The following is a 19125-nucleotide window of genomic DNA, read 5'->3' as shown; positions in this document are numbered from 1 at the left end:
CATTAACCTCCCTGGTGTTATGATTATTTTCTGGATTTCAGGGTCTTTTTCAGCATGGTTTCAGACACTAAAAATCAGGAAAGAATCATGCTGCCAGAAAGCCAGCAGCAGCCCCAGCTCTCACTTACCTCCCTGGGCTCCAATGCTGCAATGTTCCCTCCGTCGTCCTCCGGGTGGCGCTGTAACTCTGTAGTGAGATTGATGACGGTGATCTCACCAGAGTGATCAGAGCCTCGGAGAACAGGAAGGAGAGCGGCTACCTGGATCCCCCGGGAGGTAAGTAAAATGCCTGCTGCACGCTATACCCTCAGCTACATGTATCAAAGTCACCATTAGTCAGCAGGGATTGCCATAGAGGTGGAAATACATTTGAGATGATTGAGAATTATGTTAATTATTATGATACAAAATTATGCTAATTATATATAATCAAAAATGTAATGAGCTAATCAAATCTTTCAGTGGGAGCATTTGAGTTCAGCTATAGTATTGCCGAACTCGGGCTACAATGGTTAATAGCAGTAGTGGAGTGTATCCTCTCCTGGATTTAAGCAGCAGCTGTGAATTGCGCCAACGTTCAGCTACTATGTTGCCAAACCCCTGGTTGGCGGCAGTAGCTTCCGGGGTGGGGTAGGGGCCAGGGAGTGCATCCTTACAAAGTTTGCTTCAGACAGCAGAACGTCTAACCCTAACCGGCTTCCATGCAGTGAGTGCTTTTGAAAATAAAGAAAATCTGAGAATCCCCATGAGGAGATGGGCTGGTCCAAAACCTGTCAGATCTGTCAGAATGTAATACCTACTGCAAGAGGCAGGAACATAGGGGAAAAGTAATTTATATTGCAATTTACATGGGAGAAATGTATTTTTTAAGTATGTGTACACATTCATTTAAATTTTAATTTTTTTAGATAGTGGTTCTTTAAATACTGTAGCTTTATCATAATGTAAAGTAACGTAAAGAGGCATACTTATACAAAAAAAGCATATCTCTATAATCTGAATTGTCTTGTCCGGTTACAGATGTATAACATTTATGATAACACACGCACACACGCAGGGCCAGTATGCACTGGCTTGAAGAGTATACAGCCCGGAGGTCACTACCTAAGTCCATTTTTAATTGGCCAATCTTATCTTACCCCCACCATAGATACATTTGGCAAACTCTGCCAAAAGAAGGAAGCCATATACCCCACACCAGAGCAACCCACCAAATCTAGATACACTCCTCCTTCTACGTAAAGGCGGGCTTCTTATAGGTATGAGTTGTCCTTTGTGACACGCTGGCTTCTGGTGAAAAGAGCTTTCATAATGCCTTAAAGGAACACTATCAATACCCTATACTATAATAAGTGTTCTAAAATAACAATGTACAAATAATGTATAAGTAGCTGTGTAAACATTTTCCTACTCTTCATGTTAAATATCAGTGGAAAAAGTTGTAATTCATTTGTGTGTAGATTTTAGCTATGTTCAGAATGTCTTATTTGCATAGGTGAATCTCTGCAGTCTGACATGCTAAGAACAGTGTAATATTGAAGCAAAGTCATATCAAAAGCCTGTCAGGTATCAGGTTCCACACACACATACACACATATACACACACACACACTTACAAATGTTTATGTTGCACATAAGATACATTTTCTCTGCTCTCTGTGAGAGAAAGCTCTGCCTGTCTCTGACTGAGCTCTCTGCACACACAGATGCACTGTGAGGGATTTCCCCTCCTCCCTCATGGCTCACTTTGGTGTAAGATTAGAGCAGACCTCCCTCAGAAAAGTGTGAAAGGAATTAGATAACAGTAAACAAAGAGATAATGATTCCAATGTATACACCAGTAATTAGCAGCACCTCCCAAACATTTCCTATCTCAATTGAAAAAAAACATGTTAATCGATACTGTTCCTTTAAATCAGACTTTACCATTACCCAAAAACTATCTCAAACCACCTTATTAAGTCAAACACTAACTTTATGCTCTGAGCTGTGTATAACTTTTAAACAATATTCCTCCCATGCCTAACACTAACCTTAGCCTCATGATTTCAATTACCCTTCTCCTATATACTGGCAGTGACCCCCCAGTTTCCTTTATTATAGCAGAGGATACTCAGGATTCAATACTATGGCAGTGGGCACTCAGAATTGTGTATTATGACAGTGGACACTCAGAACTGTGTGTTATGGTAGTGGGCACTCAGAATTGTGTATTATGGCAGTGGGCACTAGAGTTGGGCCGAACCTCCGATTTTAGGTTCGCGAACCTGGTTCGCGAACTTCCGCGGAAGGTTCGGTTCGCGTTAAAGTTCGCGAACCGCAATAGACTTCAATGGGGATGCGAACTTTGAAAAAAAAAAAATAATTATGCTGGCCACAAAAGTGATGGAAAAGATGTTTCAAGGGATCTAACACCTGGAGGGGGGCAAGGCGGAGTGGGATACATGCCAAAAGTCCCCGGGAAAAATCTGGATTTGATGCAAAGCAGCGTTTTAAGGGCAGAAATCACATTGAATGCTAAATGACAGGCCTAAAAGTGCTTTCAAACATCTTGCATGTGTATACATCAATCAGGTAGTGTAATTAAGGTACTGCTTCACACTGACGGGTTCACTAAACAGAACAGGTATGCAGTGGCAGGTTCACTGAACACAACAGGTATGCAGTGGCGGGTTCACTGAACAGGTATACAGTGGCGGTTCACTAAACAGAACAGGTATACAGTGGCGGGTTCACTAAACAGAACAGGTATACAGTGGCGGGTTCACTAAACAGAACAGGTATACAGTGGCGGGTTCACAGAACAGGTATGCAGTGGCAGGTTCACTGAACACAACAGGTATGCAGTGGCGGGTTCACTGAACAGGTATACAGTGGCGGGTCCACTGAACAGAACAGGTATGCAGTGGCGGGTTCACTGAACAGGTATACAGTGGCGGGTCCACTGAACAGAACAGGTATGCAGTGGCGGGTTCACTGAACAGGTATACAGTGGCGGGTCCACTGAACAGAACAGGTATGCAGTGGCGGGTTCACTGAACAGGTATGCAGTGGTGGGTTCACAGAACAGGTATGCAGTGGTGGGTTCACAGCACAGGTATGCAGTGGTGGGTTCAATGAACAGGTATACAGTGGCGGGTCCACTGAACAGAACAGGTATGCAGTGGCAGGTTCACTGAACAGGTATGCAGTGGTGGGTTCACAGCACAGGTATGCAGTGGTGGGTTCACAGCACAGGTATGCAGTGGTGGGTTCACAGCACAGGTATGCAGTGGTGGGTTCACAGCACAGGTATGCAGTGGTGGGTTCACAGCACAGGTATGCAGTGGTGGGTTCACAGAACAGGTATGCAGCCAGACAGGAACAAGTTAAGCCTAACTAATCTTTCCCTGAGAGACAGTCTGCAGCAGCTCGCCCTACTCTCACTAACGCAGGCAGCACACGAGTGACCGTAATGGCCGCCGCTGCCTGCCTTATATAAGGGGGGGTGGGGCTCCAGGGGCTAGTGTAGCCTAATTGGCTACACTGGGCCTGCTGACTGTGATGTAGAGGGTCAAAGTTGACCCTCCATGTGCATTATGGGGCGAACCGAACTTCCGCAAAGGTTCGCCTGCGGGACGCGAACGCGAACCACTGAAGTTCGCATGGAACCGTTCGCAGGCGAACCGTTCGGCCCAACTCTAGTGGGCACTCAGAATTATGTATTATGGCAGTGGAGACTCAGAATTATGTATTATGGCAGTGGACACTCAGAACTGTGTATTATGGCAGTGGACACTCAGAACTGTGCATCATGGCAGTGGACACTCAGAATTATGTAGTATGGCAGTGGACACTCAGAACTGTGTATTATGGTAGTGGACACTCAGAATTGTGCATCAGGCAGTGGACACTCAGAATTGTGCATTATGGCAGTGGACACTCAGAACTGTGTGTTATGGTAGTGGGCACTCAGAATTGTGTATTATGGCAGTGGGTACTCAGAACTGTGTATTATAGCAGTGGACACTCAGAATTGTGCATCATGGCAGTGGACACTCAGAATTGTGTATTATGACAGTGGACACTCAGAATTGTGCATTATTGCGGTGGACACTCAAAATTGTGTATTATGGCAGTGGACACTCAGAATTGTGTGTTATGGCAGTGGACACTCAGAATTGTGTATCATGGCAGTGGACACTAAGAATTGTGCATTATTGCAGTGGACACTCAGAATTGTGTGTTATGGAAGTGGACACTCAGAATTGTGTGTTATGTAAGTGGACACTCAGAATTATGTATTATGGCAGTGGACACTCAGAATTGTGTGTTATGGAAGTAGACACACAGAATTGTGTATTATGGCAGTGGACACTCAGAATTGTGTGTTATGGCAGTGGACACTCAGAATTATGTATTATGTAAGTGGACACTCAGAATTATGTATTATGTAAGTGGACACTCAGAATTGTGTGTTATGGCAGCGGACACACAGAATTGTGTGTTATGGCAGTGGACACTCAGAATTGTGTGTTATGGAAGTGGACACACAGAATTGTGTATTATGGAAGTGGACACACAGAATTGTGTATTATGGCAGTGGACACTCAGAATTGTGTGTTATGGCAGTGGACACTCAGAATTGTGTGTTATGGCAGTGGACACTCAGAATTGTGTGTTATGGCAGTGGCCACTCAGCATTATGTATTATGGCAGTGGACACTCAGAATGATGTATTATGGCAGTGGACACTCAGAATGATGTTGTAATGATCCGCTCAGCTGTCTGCACAGACAGACAGCTGTTTGACCATTCCTTAAGTCTCTGGAAAAGACCTGTCTTTGCTTTGCAAGTTTCAGACCTGCTCTGCTGCTGAGGAATTTGCATGCATTCATTCAGTTTGTGTATAATTTGTACTGCCTATTCTGTCCTGTCTTGTCTGTCGCGATTGCGCTGTCGCCAGCGGCGGTTGATAGAGAATCGCTCTGTCTTGTTTGGATCGCACTAGCCTCTAGCGGTAGCGGCTGTGGGTCCTTCTGATCTGAGTTCCTGGAGTGTAAGCTGGAGCAGCGGTTGCTACTGGACACTCAGAATTGTGTGTTATGGCAGTGGACACTCAGAATTGTGTGTTATGGCAGTGGACACTCAGAATTGTGTGTTATGGAAGTGGACACACAGAATTATGTATTATGGCAGTGGACACTCAGAACTGTGTATTATGGCAGTGGACACTCAGAATTATGTATAATGGCAGTGGACACTCAGAATTGTGTGTTACGGCAGTGGACACTCAGAATTGTGTGTTACGGCAGTGGACACTCAGAATTGTGTGTTACGGTAGTGGACACTCAGAATTGTGTGTTACGGCAGTGGACACTCAGAATTGTGTGTTACGGCAGTGGACACTCAGAATTGTGTGTTACGGCAGTGGACTCTCAGAATTGTGTGTTATGGCAGTGAACACTCAGAATTATGTATTATGGCAGTGGACACTCAGAATTATGTATTATGGCAGTGGACACTCCGAACTGTGTATTATGGCAGTGGACACTCAGAATTATGTATTATGGCAGTGGACACTCAGAATTATGTATTATGGCAATGGACACACAGAATTGTGCATTATGGAAGTGGACACTCAGAATTATGTATTATGGCAATGGACACACAGAATTGTGTATTATGGCAGTGGGCACTCAGTACTGTGTATTATGGGAGTGGACACTCAGCATTATGTATTATGGCAATGGACACACAGAATTGTGTATTGTGGCAGTGGACAGTATTTTAACAATTTCCCAAACTGACATTAAAGGATACATGAGGCGCAGGGGCATAACAATAGAGCCGGCAAGGGATGCAGGGGGGTCCTTATGGGGAGAAGCATGGGGGGGGGGGGTTCTGGCTTTGGGGCCCTCCAGGGCCACTTTTAGGGGCAAGAGGAACGCAGCATAGTAAGGGGGAGCAGAAGGCACAAACAGCAGTGGGGAGGGTGGCTCAACTCCCCCCCTTCTTCACTTAGGGTTACCATCAGCACTCTCCCCTCCAGCAACCACAGCTGGGCGGGGGGGGGGGGGGGTAGGCCCAGTGATGTCTAGTTACGCACCTGATGAGGCAATGAGGCAAAAAAAGAATGCTTCTTTACTTACCTGGGGGTTCCCCAAGCCCCTTGAAGTCTATGTGTCCCTTGCCACAGTTCCATTCTCATCCGCTCTTTCACCGTCTCCTCTGTAGTGGCCGATTCTGTGTAAGTGCGCGCATGGAACTGCAGTGAGGGACACAGAGACCTCTAGGGGGTGGAAGGAGCACCAGGTAATTAACGATGCATTATTTTTTTTCACCTCATGTATCCTTTGAGCAAAATAGAGAATGGCTAACGAGAGTATCTACATTTTCTGCCAGTCAGTGGGCTCATGCAGGTGTTAAAAAATGAGTCACAACGACTCCAGCTTGTTACTCCTGTGACACTTCTTTGGAACAGAGTTCTTTTTAAAGTGGGGATTGCTCATAAAATCCCACTCTGCTGCATGAGTAATCAGCTGCAAACAGCAGGAACCATTTGTACGACTTGCAACGCCTGCACAAGCCAATTGACTGGCAGCAAGATTTCACACCCCTGTCTACCAGCTTATGTTAAAAACACAGTTGAATGAGGGAAATTTATAGGAATATAAAAAAACAATACTAAGCACTTTAAAATAGACCTGTGTAATATATTGGGCTGCAGACAACGGACTGCAGTTTCTTTCAATGAAAAGTAACACTTTCTTATAAGCTGGCCATATGTCGTACAGTGTTTCGACCATAACGCTTCCTTTTGCTATGAGAATTTATTAACTACTTTAGGACTGTGCTGATTGAAATCTACACCCTGTTTTGATGGCTATCTGGCCGCCAGGGTGTAGATTTCAATACACTGATGCCGCGCGTTCTCGCTGCTTTCGTCGCTACCGACGATCTCGCCACTATCTCCCTACCACAGCTCACCCACTCTGCTGTCTCTATGACGTCAGAGCCCTGTGAGCCGGTCAGGAGATGATTTCACTGTCTCCTGACCATGTCTATCAACGTAAGCAACTTCCATTGGCTTACATTGATAGGCAGGGTCAGGAGCCAATGAAAGCGGCTCCTGACCGGCTCACAGGAACTCTGCCGTCATACAGATGGCAGAGTGGGTGGCCCAGGTTCCTGACGTGCGTCGGTGACAGCGATTGTGGCGGGTATGTGTGGCGATTCATAGTTATTCATCGGTGTTACGCCGTTTCTGGTACCAGCAGTCTCTGGTCCTTAAGGGGGCAGAGACCGCTGGTACTTAAGTGGTTAAAATATTCCTTTCAAACTACTGCCATATCATATCAGCTTAAAAAGGGAGGTAGCGGTGGACTTAACACTAGGGCAGGGGTGGCAAACTTAAATAAAAAGTGGGACGGAATTGAACATTGGCACCAAGTAATGGGCCAATCCCAATAACTAGTGGCCAACTCCTTTCTCTTATACAATTTCCATGGTGTCTAATGGCCTCCCTTTCCCCCCTCTACAGTTCCTTAGCAGCCCTCCTTGCTCCTCTTTACAGTTCTCTGGTGTTTAATGCCTTCACCCTTCACTATACAGTTCCCTGGAGTCTAGTGGTCCTCTCTCCCCTCTACAGTTCCCAGGTGTTTAATGGTCCTCTCTCCCAGGGCAGTTTCTAGGCTAAATTGCACCCAGGGCGAGGGTGTAAAAATTGCGCCCCCTTCCCCCCACCCCCGTGGACTCGGGAACCCTTACTCTTTAGGGACAGTCACACAGCCACATTTCACAAGTAGATCTGCCTACTTTCTAGTGACCAGCCGCTCATCCAGGAAGAAGCAGGAAAACACCCAGGCGAGGAGAGCCCGGAAAGCAGACTCCTCCATGGGTGCCGCGCACTCACAGCCTGTAGTACCGCTACATGACATCAGGTGTCATCTCGTGGTGGTGACATGATGATGACTTCAAGTCTGACGCAGGCAGCCTAGGAGGGGTCAAGGTAGATGATCGCGCTAGTAATCTTCTTTCTTCTTCCATTTGGCTGCACCGCGCGTCACCAGCTCCCTAGTGGTAATATCCTTCTGCCTGCGCCCCCCTTCATCTACTTGCTGGTCTGCTCCCAGTGCGGTCGCCCTGCCCGCACTGCCCAAGAAACAGCCCTGCTCTCTCCCCTCTACAGTTCCCTAGTGTCTCGTGGCCCCCTCCCTCCGCGATTCAGTTTCCTGGTGTCTAGTGCACCCCCCAATACAGTGGTATTGGGGGTCCTTCCTACCTCCCCTATACAGTTCACTGGTGTCTAGCGGCCCTCCTCCTTCCCCTATACAGTTCCCTGGTATCTAGTGGTCCTTCCTCTCCTATACAGTTCCCTGGTGTCTAGTGGTCCTTCCTCTCCTATACAGTTCCCTGGTGTCTAGTGGTCCTTCCTACCTCCCCTATATAGTTCCCTGGTGTCTAGTGGCCCTCCTTCTTCCCCTATACAGTTCCCTGGTGTCTAGTGGTCTTTCCTCTCCTATACAGTTCCCTGGTGTCTAGTGGTCCTTCCTCTCCTATACAGTTCCCTGGTGTCTAGTGGTCCTTCCTACCTCCCCTATATAGTTCCCTGGTGTCTAGTGATCTTTCCTCTCCTATATAGTTCCCTGGTGGCTAGTGGTCTTCCCTCACTCCCCTCTACAGTTTCCTGTTTAGTGGTCCTTCCTCCCTTCTACATTTCCCTAGTGTCTGGTGGCCCTCTCCCTCCCCTGTACAGTTTCGTGGCATCTTGTGACCCCCTTTCCCCTCTACATAGTTCCCTAATGTGTGACCCCTTTCCTCCCCTATACAGTTCCTTGGTGTTTGGTGGTCCTCCCTCCATCCCCTCTACATTTATTTAGCGCGTGACAGCCCCCTCTCTCCCCTATACAGTTTCCTGGTGTCTAGTGATCCCCTTCCCACCACTGAAGAGTTTTTTGGTGTCTAGTGGTCACCTCCTCACACTCCTAAACAGTTCCTTAGGGTCTTGTGACCCCCCCCCCTTATATCGTCCCCTGCTGTTTAGTGCTTCCCCCCTCCCTCATATGGGTTCCCTGGTGAGCTAGAGCTTCACCTCCTATATAACTTTCCTTGTGGTCTAGAGAGGGCCAAACATAATGCAAAGTGGGGAAACTCGTGGGTCCAATTTGATGGCTCAGTTTGAAATGTATGCTCTAGAGGTAGGACACAAACGATCTCCTTCATAGCAAAAACATGTTTTTATTTGGGTATAAACCCATGACGCGTTTCGCAAGAAAAACCTGCTTCTTCAGGCAATACATATTCTATACAGGAGTGTCTCAGAATTGATCTCTGTAGACTCAGCACCCCAGAATTATTTTTAAAGTATTTTTGGTCTGTTGGCATATTAAGCCAATACACAGTTACAACAATGGCACAAAATTATTGTTTTAAAACAGTTTGGATGGCCTTTCCCACTATCAACACTCTCTCCCTTTACCCTTATTAAGAGGGGACCGGAGAGGACAGGTGGAAGCAACAAAAAAATATATATTGGTTCCAAGTGATTTAAAGAGAAGTCAGCAGTCAGTCAGTGGAATAGTTTCGAAACTCACAAATTTTAAAAGGAGATGAGCAATGGTGGCTTCCATAGCCCACTCAAGTTCACTTGAAAGAATTAAATTGGACTTACCCGCTCCAATGTGATCTCTTCAAATTCATATTCAATTTCTGATCCGTTGATCTATAGGAAGAAAAAAAAGAGAAAAAAAAAAACATGGTCATATGATGATGCTGTATAGCACTAAAACATAGAAAGCTAAACTTCTATACAGGAAATACACATTAAAGGGGATGCACACCTTGAATGGTTTCTTATGTAGAATATTAACTTTGTAAACTTATCATCTCCCCTAAGTTGAAGTGCTGCAAACACCTCGCACAGAAGTATAGGCTGCTCCTGGTGAAGGCACCCAAAGCTGAAGGCACCCAAAATATAAAATATTTCAAACTGGTACTCAAAAATAGTTTAGATAGTAAACAGATCTTACCTGAAAGGTGGTGGTTCACATGAAATAAGAAAAAAACCTTTTTACTTAATTTGCTCTTAGGACCACGTGTTTCGCAGTATAAACAGCTTCATCAGGTCATCAATCATGCCGGGATAGGAGGGGTTGTGGTGCCAGCTATTTACAGTTTTACAATAGTGATCCTACAGACACAACCGGTTCTAGACTTTTTGCTGCCTGAGGCAAACTTGTGAGGATGCGCCCCCCATCCCCTCCCCCGAACTGGAATGATGGCACAGCACCCAACAATTTGCACCGCATGTTATAGCTGTGGTGAGGCCCCTAAAAAACACCCTCAGTATAGGTAGGTAGCCAGTTATAGGTGCCCCAGTGTTGGGAGCTAGGTACAGTTGCCCCATTATAGGTTGGCAGGCACTCTGTTTCTGCCTGGTGCTGCCCCCAGACTTCTGCCGCTTAAGGAAGTTGCCTCACTTGGCATCATGGGGGGACCGGGCCTGCCTGCAAAGGGAACTCATCACACAAGGTCATGTGGAGACCTACTTTTTTAAGCTGTGACAGCAACAATTTATACAAAGGGTGAGTGGGAACATTACTTCCCCACATGTCCGAACAAGTGGCTGCCTCCTGGGGAAGCCCACATGGTGAGTATACCATTTCAGCTACTGTCACAATACCGATTTTCTGTCAACCCCTTCAGATCAAAGTGTTGGACTAAGTCCTACAATCTGATCGCGCTACTGCGCTACGTAACATAAATATTAAATCAGCGCACTTGGGCTTGCTGTAGATGCGACATTTGTATCCCCCTCCAGCACAACGTAGTAAAGAGTTTACGCTGGGGTGCATTGAAGGGGGTGGAGCAACAGCACGTGAGCTGGCGCCGCCCTCTTCTCCTGATGCTTGCCCGCCTCCTTGCTCAAGAGCAAGCAGTACAGACTGTCCGGATCACTACCGCCACCGCGATTTTTTTACGATCATTCACGTCCCCCCAGCCAGCACACTGGAAAGAAATAAGTGGGTGATCGCGAAAAGAGGTTGGAAAGGGTTAAATCACACCTATTTACAAGAGCAGAGAGTCAGAGGGCCGCGATGTGCCAGAACACTTGCTAATGAATCCCCCAGACAGAACGCAGTATCTGTGTCACACAACCCATCTGTGCTGTGCTGTCACGTTATAAGTCAGGGCGGGCAGTCACGCTTCTGGGAATACAGTATCTAGGATGCTTATTACATAACATAACTATAGGAATGTGGCTGTGGGGGTGAAGCAGGTAGCATAGTAGCCCTAGTGCTCCTGTATGTTATCCAGTGTCCCTCTCCAGCCATACCCTGTGATTCTGTATTGTGTGAGCCCTGTGCTCCCATCTCTTCTGTGTGTACCCTCATGGTCACCCGCCAAAAGGGACCTAATGCTTCAGTGTGGTCTGTGCCTATTGTACTCCTACCCTCTGTACCAACTGTGACCTTCATCCACTTGGACTGGACCCATAGTTTCCTGCCCATGAACCTCGAATCAGGTCATTTTGGCGCTCAGCACCGAAGCTGGCCGCAGTCATAGTAGCAATGTCATGCTGCGCGGGGCGTGTAACAGTATTTTGGGAATCTGCAATCGCCAGACCCCAAATTACATCTCCCTCCAGGTTGAGACATTTTGCTCAATCTGCGCCCAATTCACTGGTATCAGTGCAACGTCCACACTCTGTTCCCATTTGCCAATAAACAGTTCTTCCCCCCTGCGCTTAAAGGGAACCTGAAGTGAAAATAAACTTATGAGATAATGATTTGTATGTGTAGTACAGCTAAGAAATAAAACATTAGGAGCACAGATTTGAGTCTCATATGGATTCCAGTACAGGAAAAGTTTGGAAACTTCAGTTGTTATCTAGGCAAAAGTGCTTCTCTGAGCTCTGTGACTTTGTAAAGTCATGGACAACACTGTATTTTGAAGCACTTATCTCTGTCTCCCATTGTTTCTTCTTTGTTTAAGGTTTTTCTGCAGAGAAAAGTTCAAAGGATCATTAGCCTGCTCTGTGAAATTCTTTAAAATGCTGAGTGTATTGTGGAAACTGCAATTATTAGAGCATGATGCAATGTTATACAAAAAGCTACATACTGTACCTGAAAATATGACATTATTTTCTTCGCAACGAATGTTCTATTAATTATATTACACAACCAATTCATTATATCATGATTTTTTTTTCTATCAATTCAGTGTCACTTTAATGCTTCTATACCCTCTCTAACTAGTGGCCGCCTCCTCCATATCAGATTTACATATTTTCTGCCCTTAGGTCAACGTTTATATTGTTATCTATCCATGAACAGTGCCCCTCCCACTCCATGTCCAGCCCCCTCTTCCATGTATAACATCTATGTACAGCACTCCCTCGCTCTCATGTGCAGCTTCTTGGGTATCATTTATGCTCTTCTATATGTTTGTTCCCATTTTCAGCCTCCCTTTACAATTTCCAGGCTTCTCTTCCATATTTTGCAACCCCTTTTCATGTGCAGCCACTCCCCCTTGGGCAGGAACCGCCTAGGGCCATAGCCTTTGTGGCCAATACAGAAATCCAGCCCGCCTCTGTACCCAGAGAACTACATCCTCACTAACAAGAGGTGAGCAGTAGCACACATTTTGCAGAGGCTGGCAGGCAACTAAACCATGCGGGGCTCATGTCTGGCACCAATATAAACTTCAGATTGGTATCAAAGATGATCTAAAACACTGTATAGGCAGAACAGATCAAAAACAAGAGGAGCATTTGGCAGTAGGAAATGTATCAAAGCTGGACAACCCCCCCTCCAGAAATTAGTGTCAGCAGTCACTCACCGCAAGCTCCCTCGAGTTCCAGCAGTGCTCGGTGCCAGTCACCATGACAACAACAAAGCTGAGCTGAGAATCAGAGATCCCTGCTGATGTAAACACGGCAATCAGCAGCTGGATCAAATGGAACCAATGCATAAGGGATGGGAGGGAGGAACTCGCTACAGGCATCCATCAACAGCGAGAGCCTCTTCTCCCGGGGCAGGCTATCTAGCACAGCTACAACCTGCAGCCCCGGAAAGCACCATCCCACTGCTGTCTTAGCTCAGCTGAGTATGTGTGGACTCTATTATGGAGGAGGTGAGGGGGGAGAAAGAGGCAGGTGACATAGGAAGTACCTGTAACAAGGCAGCAGCAGTATGAAGCATACTTAAAGGGACACTTAAAACAAACCTGAACTGAAAATGAAAAGTCAAAATAACCATACACAGGTCATACTTACCTCCCATGTAGCCTACTCCTCAATCTCTTTCTCCTCTCCTGCGTCCTGTTTGTCCACTGTGATCATTGGAATTCTCCATTCTCCATTTTAAAAATGGCCATTACCCTATAACAGCTTCCTGGTCAGCACACTGTTAAACTGTAATATTGCCTACTTGAGCAATAGGGAAACATGGACATCACCTCACACATCAGTTGTCCTTTCAGTTATAACTGACAGCAACTGATATATAACTGACAGCAACTGATATATTTCATTTCTGACAAAATATTGTCAGAACTGGAAGGAATCCTAGTCAAAAGAAAATGGTGAGCTTCTGAGAGGTACAGAGGGCGAGGAAAGTATGCAATATTCGTTTGCAGGTACATCGTGTGTTTATTTTAAATAATTTTACTCGGTTCAGGTTCCCTTTAAGACAATCTGCAAAAATGATTTTAACTTACCTGGGAGATTCTTGCTTCTGGAGTCCTCCTGTGTCCATGACGTTGGTCCAAGTCCCTCCGGCCAGAAGCGGCAACCCCCTGCAAAACTGGCGAGTCGCTGCCAGTCAGCGGCTACTGTGCATGTGATCGTGCTCCCGTAGCTGGGAGTGCTCTGAGCATGCGCAGTAGTGATTTTCGTATACTGCGCATGCTCAGAACTCTCCCGACCACGGGAGCGCGATGAGAAGGCGTGTGGCTGGCCAGCTTAATTAACAGGAGTCGCCACTGCAGACTGGAGGGGCTTGGACTGGCCTCGTGGGCACGGGAGGACTCCAGGGCACTGCAAGAGCCTCCTGGTAAGTTCAAATAATTTTTGCAAAATGACTTAAAGAGGAACTGTAGCGACAAAACGGCCCCTGGGGGGTACTCACCTCGGGTGGGGGAAGCCTCAGGATCCTAATGAGGCTTCCCACGCCGTCCTGCATCCCTCGGGGGTCTCGCTGTAGCCCTCCGTACAGCCGTGACGCAAGGGCTGCGGCGAGACCCCCGTGGGACAGAGGACGGCGTGGGAAGCCTCATTAGGATCCGGAGGCTTCCCCCACCCGAGGTGAGTACCCCCCAGGGGAGGTTTTTGTTGTTATAGAGTCTCTTTAAGATTTCCTTTAAGTTCCTGCAGAGATACATGCAGTACGTGTAACAAGGTAGCAGCAGGGTCTGTTTACAAAGGCTGCTAACCCTGACAGGTGCACTTTAATTCTGCAGCCACTCTGACCATCCCAGCCCATTAATTTCACTCTTAATCTCATTTGTAATCAGCAGCGGCGCACTGACATACCGCGCCATTACCAAACAGCTGACAGTGCAGAAGATTCCCAGCAGAAGAGGCCCATTAGCTGCACAGCAAAGGGAGATCATTCATTATTCATCGTTTGCCCTGAAAACAGGAGAGCGTTTGTTGTAAACTACTAACACTATTGATCAGTGAATACAAAATGTATTAAAGCACAACTCCGGGTTCAGATCGAACAGTATTACCTAATAGCTTATAACAGGACTTCCTGTGAAACAAACAGATGGAGAAGAGTGTTCTGTACACACAGATAGGCACCCAGTATAACATTTTATAACTCTTTATTGAAGAAAGACATGCAGAGATAAAACATACACCACCATCAGGAAATGCTGCTTACTTAGAACAGAGAGGGACACAGAGTGAATACAGGAAATAACAAAACTATAGAGATCTTACAGACAGTGCCATCTTGTGGTTGTGTAACTATACTGCAGTTTAGGTAATCATCCTGTTGATACTACCGACACAAACATGGACTATGCAGCTAAAACACATCTCATTGGAAAGTCTGAGTGCTCTATCTACAGTATATGGCACCTCCCGATCCACCAATTAGTAAGTTAGGCCTGACCAGGCAACAGGCTAGGACAGGGCCGTGCAGAGGGTCCCTAAGTGGGGGATGCTCAAATTTAAAAAAGGGGCCTCACCCCCCCCCCCAAAAAAAAAAAATGCACAGTAGTACTAACAAGTGGTGGGGTACCTTCCACCCATCCCCCTTGCCATGCAGTGGCATGTGACCTTCAGCCTCCCCCCCACGGCTCTCCTGTCCCAAACCACACCCCCGAGCCCCTTCGCTAGACACACTTTCAGTCACAGAAGTGCTGGCTGCATTTAATGGTGTGGAGTCAGTCGGACCTGTCACCAGTGGCCGCACGGTCCCCCCTCCACAGCTGCAAGGATGATTACACTAGGAATCCTGTATAGGACCTCTTTCTCCAAAGTGTGCCAGATGGGGAGGAGCTTCCTGAGGGTGGTGGGTGGAGCTTATCATGGCCAGGGGTGGGGCTTATTTTTCACAGCCAAAGGGGCCTTTTTATGAGTTTTTGCTTGGGCACCCAGAGTCCCCCCTTCCCCCCTGCATGTGTCTGGGCTAGGATAGAAGGTCACCATCGTGACATTGGCTGCCTGAAGGGGAGAGGATTGGCAGTTCTAGCACATGTTAGGCCCTTGTTGGGCAGAAATTAAAACTTTGGGATCAACTTGCAGGAAGTCAGGAGATTGGTATTGGGAGGTAGAATGGGAGAGGTTACTCACTTTATACAGCAAAATCCCTGTTAAATGGAACTCAGGCAACTGGAAGTCTCAACTAACTGGCACGCCTGAGGGGATAACGGGAACAGTGCTTTTGAGGGGGGGGGGTGGAGTTGCAACTCATAAAATACTCACCAAGGCTCCGGGTGGCGCAAAGCAACTGCTAGGAGCTACGGGTGGAGCGGGGGGGGGGGGGGAGGATTAGAAGGCGGTGCCAAGAGGCTCAGTAAGTATTTTAAGCTGCATGGGGAGGGAGGGGACTTTTTCGGCTTGCTCAAACAACCAGAAAGTACATGCATCCGGCATCAGGTGAACCCAGCTAGTGCCATATACCTGGGGTTTTGCTATATAGGGGCGGAGATGTTGCGTGGTTTTTACAACCCTCTTTAGTGGAATACGTTCTTTCCTGTAAGCTAGGGTTATTTATTTTATGGCAATGTAATCTTTTCTAGGTTTAGTTGTGTGTGTGTGGGACTGCAGCTGGGGGGGGGTCTTCAGGGGAGGTAGTTGGCAATGTTCAAGTTGTGGGTCGAGCAGACTTGCCTATGTTGCAATCCACCTGTAGATACTTCAAGTTTTCTGGTGGGAACGTTTACCCGGTGATAGCGCAGAGATGTCCCTAAGAAGGCGTTGCTTCTAGGGCTGGTTACTGGCTGTGTTTTGTGGTGTTTGGGGATCCCACAGACCTGCCTCTCTAATGTTTTCAGTCCTGTTTTCGGTGTAATTCTCCTTTTGTTTTAATGTTTGTTAATGAATGGGCTGCTTTGGCCTACTTGGATCCAACTATTGCAGTTCGCATATTATTTCCAGGCTATGATGCACATGGGGGGTTCTTAAGAAAATTTGAGTAAATTTGGTGGTAGTCTAGGTCTTCATGGGGCGGGAGGATTCCTATTGAACGCTTTCAAACCAATAAGGAGCCCCGGCAGTATACTTCTACCGGGGCCCCCATTGGTTTTGTGGCACATGTATCTTCTGCAGCACTGTACAGAGTACATAGTCATGTCATTGGCTGTACTCGGAGGAGCTCACAATCTAATCCTACCATAGTCATAGTCTAATGTCCTACCATAGTATTATTATGTATTTATATAGCACTGACATCTTCTGCAGCACTTTACTACAGAGTACACAGTCATGTCACTGACTGTCCTCAGAGGAGCTCACAATCTAACCCCTACCATAGTCATAGTCTAATGTTCAAAAATATTATTATTATTTATTCATATAGCACTGACATCTTCTGCAGCACTTTACTACAGAGTACACAGTTATGTCACTGACTGTCCTCAGAGGAGCTCACAATCTAATCCTACCATAGTCATAGTGTAATGCCCTACCATATTATTATGTATTTATATAGCATTGACACCTTCTGCAGCACTTTACAGAATACATAGTCATGTCACTGTCTGTCCTTAGGAAAGCTCACAATTAATGATGTATTATAGTATAAATTCAATTTTGGGAAACCCAAATTAACAGTGTAGGCCAATGGAAGACACAAATGGTCATCTGATAAATCACATGCCTTTCCATGAATTGTCCTTGCGGAAAGAGTGTATCATCTCTTTTTATAGGTCTGCATCCAGTTTTTGTCCACACAGAGAAACTCAGAACTCCACATGTATCCCACATAACATGACATCACAACACAGAGTTACACTGACAACCAATGACAACAGGTGGAAAGGTAGAAAAGAGTTGACTTACACTGTGTCTTACCGTGTTCTCATGGAAAGGGGTGTAGCTGACGTAGGGGATGGTGTCCAAGGTGTCTGTGTTCACGATGATTGGGGCAGGACTGGCCTAAAAACAAAACAAGTGTAATGTATTTACAAAAAAAGCTTCAACCACATTGTAATCAAGATTCTATAAAACAGACACAGTGATATAAAATTCCACTTTTGTTGAAGGAGAAAAAAAACAGTTCTATCCTAGTTGAAAAAATAATTTCACTGTGTTTCCAAACATCAACCACTGCAAAGAGTTGCTAACTGTACTAAACGGGAGTGTCAGCCTGCACTTGATCAGTAATGATAGTCAATCTTTCATACAAACTTAATGCAATAGTATTGTGTACTAGCTGATTGCCCGGCGTTGCCCGCGTATGTATTTGGCTGGTGTTGGCTCTGCATACTTTTCTAACCCTAACACACAATTACTTAATGACCACGTTTGTGAGCTTTGCTGTCTTTGGTATCAATAATTTGCATTGAAATGAAAAAATCAGATTGGCTGTTTGTGGCTCCACACCCTTTTCTGAATTTGAACCCAAGTCACCCAATAACCAACTGTACCAGGTTTGAGGCCTGTGCCATTACCAGTTTAAGAATGGTAGCAATTAAATATTCCCCTTGAAAAGCAATAGGTGGAGCCTAATTTTGTAGGCTCCACCCACTTTTCTGAATATTAATCCCAGTCACCCAGTGACCAACTGTGCAAAGTTTAAAAACCCTGCCATTAACAATGTAAGAATGGCTGCAGTTTACATTTTCCCAGTGAAATTTGTATTTGCCTCCACCCACTGATGATCCGGCGTTGCCCGGGTATGTATTTGACTGGTGTGGGCTCCGCCCACTTTCTAACCCTAATGCACAAACACTCAATGACTAAGTTTGTGAGATTTGGGGTCCTTGGCATCAATAATTTGTATATTCCCATAGAAATTAAACAAATCAGATAGGCCGTTTGTGGCTCCGCCCCTCTCCAGCATTTGAACCCCAGTCACCCAATGACCAACTGTAGCAAGTTTGAGGCATCTGCTATTAACAGTGTAAAAATGGCAGCAATTTAAATATTCCACTTAAAAATCAACAGGTGAATTTTGATTGGCTATTATAGGCTCCACCCACTTCCCTGAATATTAATCTCAGTCACTCAGTAACCATCTGGGCAAAGTTTGTGAACCCTGCCATAAACAGTGTAAGAAGGGCTGCAGTTTACACTTTCCCAGTGAAATTTGTTTTTGGCTCCGCCCACTTTTTGTAACCTGGACACAAAGTCACTACTCAATGACCAAGTTTGTGAGCTCTGGGGTCCTTGGCATCAATAATTTGTATTTTCCCATGAAATGAAACAAATCTGATTCACCGTTTGTTACTCTGTCCCCTTTTCTGAATTTGAACCCCAGTGACCCAATGACCAACTGTACCAGGTTTGAGGCTTGTGCCATAAGTGCAAGAATGGCAGCAATTTTAATATTCTCCTTGAAAAGTGACATGTGATTTTTGATTGCCATTTTTAGGCTCCTCCCACCTTTCTGAATATTAATCCCAGTCACCCAGTAACCAGCTACGCTAAGTTTAAGAACCCTGCCATTAACAGTGAAGAAGGGCTGC

At 46.0% G+C, this 19125-nt stretch overlaps 1 protein-coding gene across 16 annotated transcripts in view; it reads right to left on the bottom strand.

Moving 5' to 3' along the window:
* Nucleotides 1–19125, bottom strand: part of DLG2 (discs large MAGUK scaffold protein 2) — a 1711631-nt gene that overhangs the window by 561681 nt on the left and 1130825 nt on the right. For 14 of the 16 annotated variants that reach the window (XM_068266685.1, XM_068266688.1, XM_068266687.1 and 11 more), the window contains 2 exons: nucleotides 17498–17593; nucleotides 9653–9703 (listed from right to left, as the gene is read on the bottom strand). In XM_068266685.1, the coding sequence (XP_068122786.1) occupies nucleotides 9653–9703; nucleotides 17498–17593 (147 nt within the window). Of the gene's footprint in view, nucleotides 1–9652; nucleotides 9704–12822; nucleotides 12989–17497; nucleotides 17594–19125 lie in introns of those variants that run through there. The other 2 variants (XM_068266686.1, XM_068266699.1) reach the window with 2 other exon arrangements.

Source organism: Hyperolius riggenbachi, chromosome 2 (genome assembly GCF_040937935.1).
Source record: "Hyperolius riggenbachi isolate aHypRig1 chromosome 2, aHypRig1.pri, whole genome shotgun sequence".
Lineage (NCBI taxonomy): Eukaryota > Metazoa > Chordata > Amphibia > Anura > Hyperoliidae > Hyperolius > Hyperolius riggenbachi.
The sequence above is the reverse complement of the archived record's forward strand: the minus strand, read 5'-3'. Positions and strand labels throughout refer to the sequence as shown.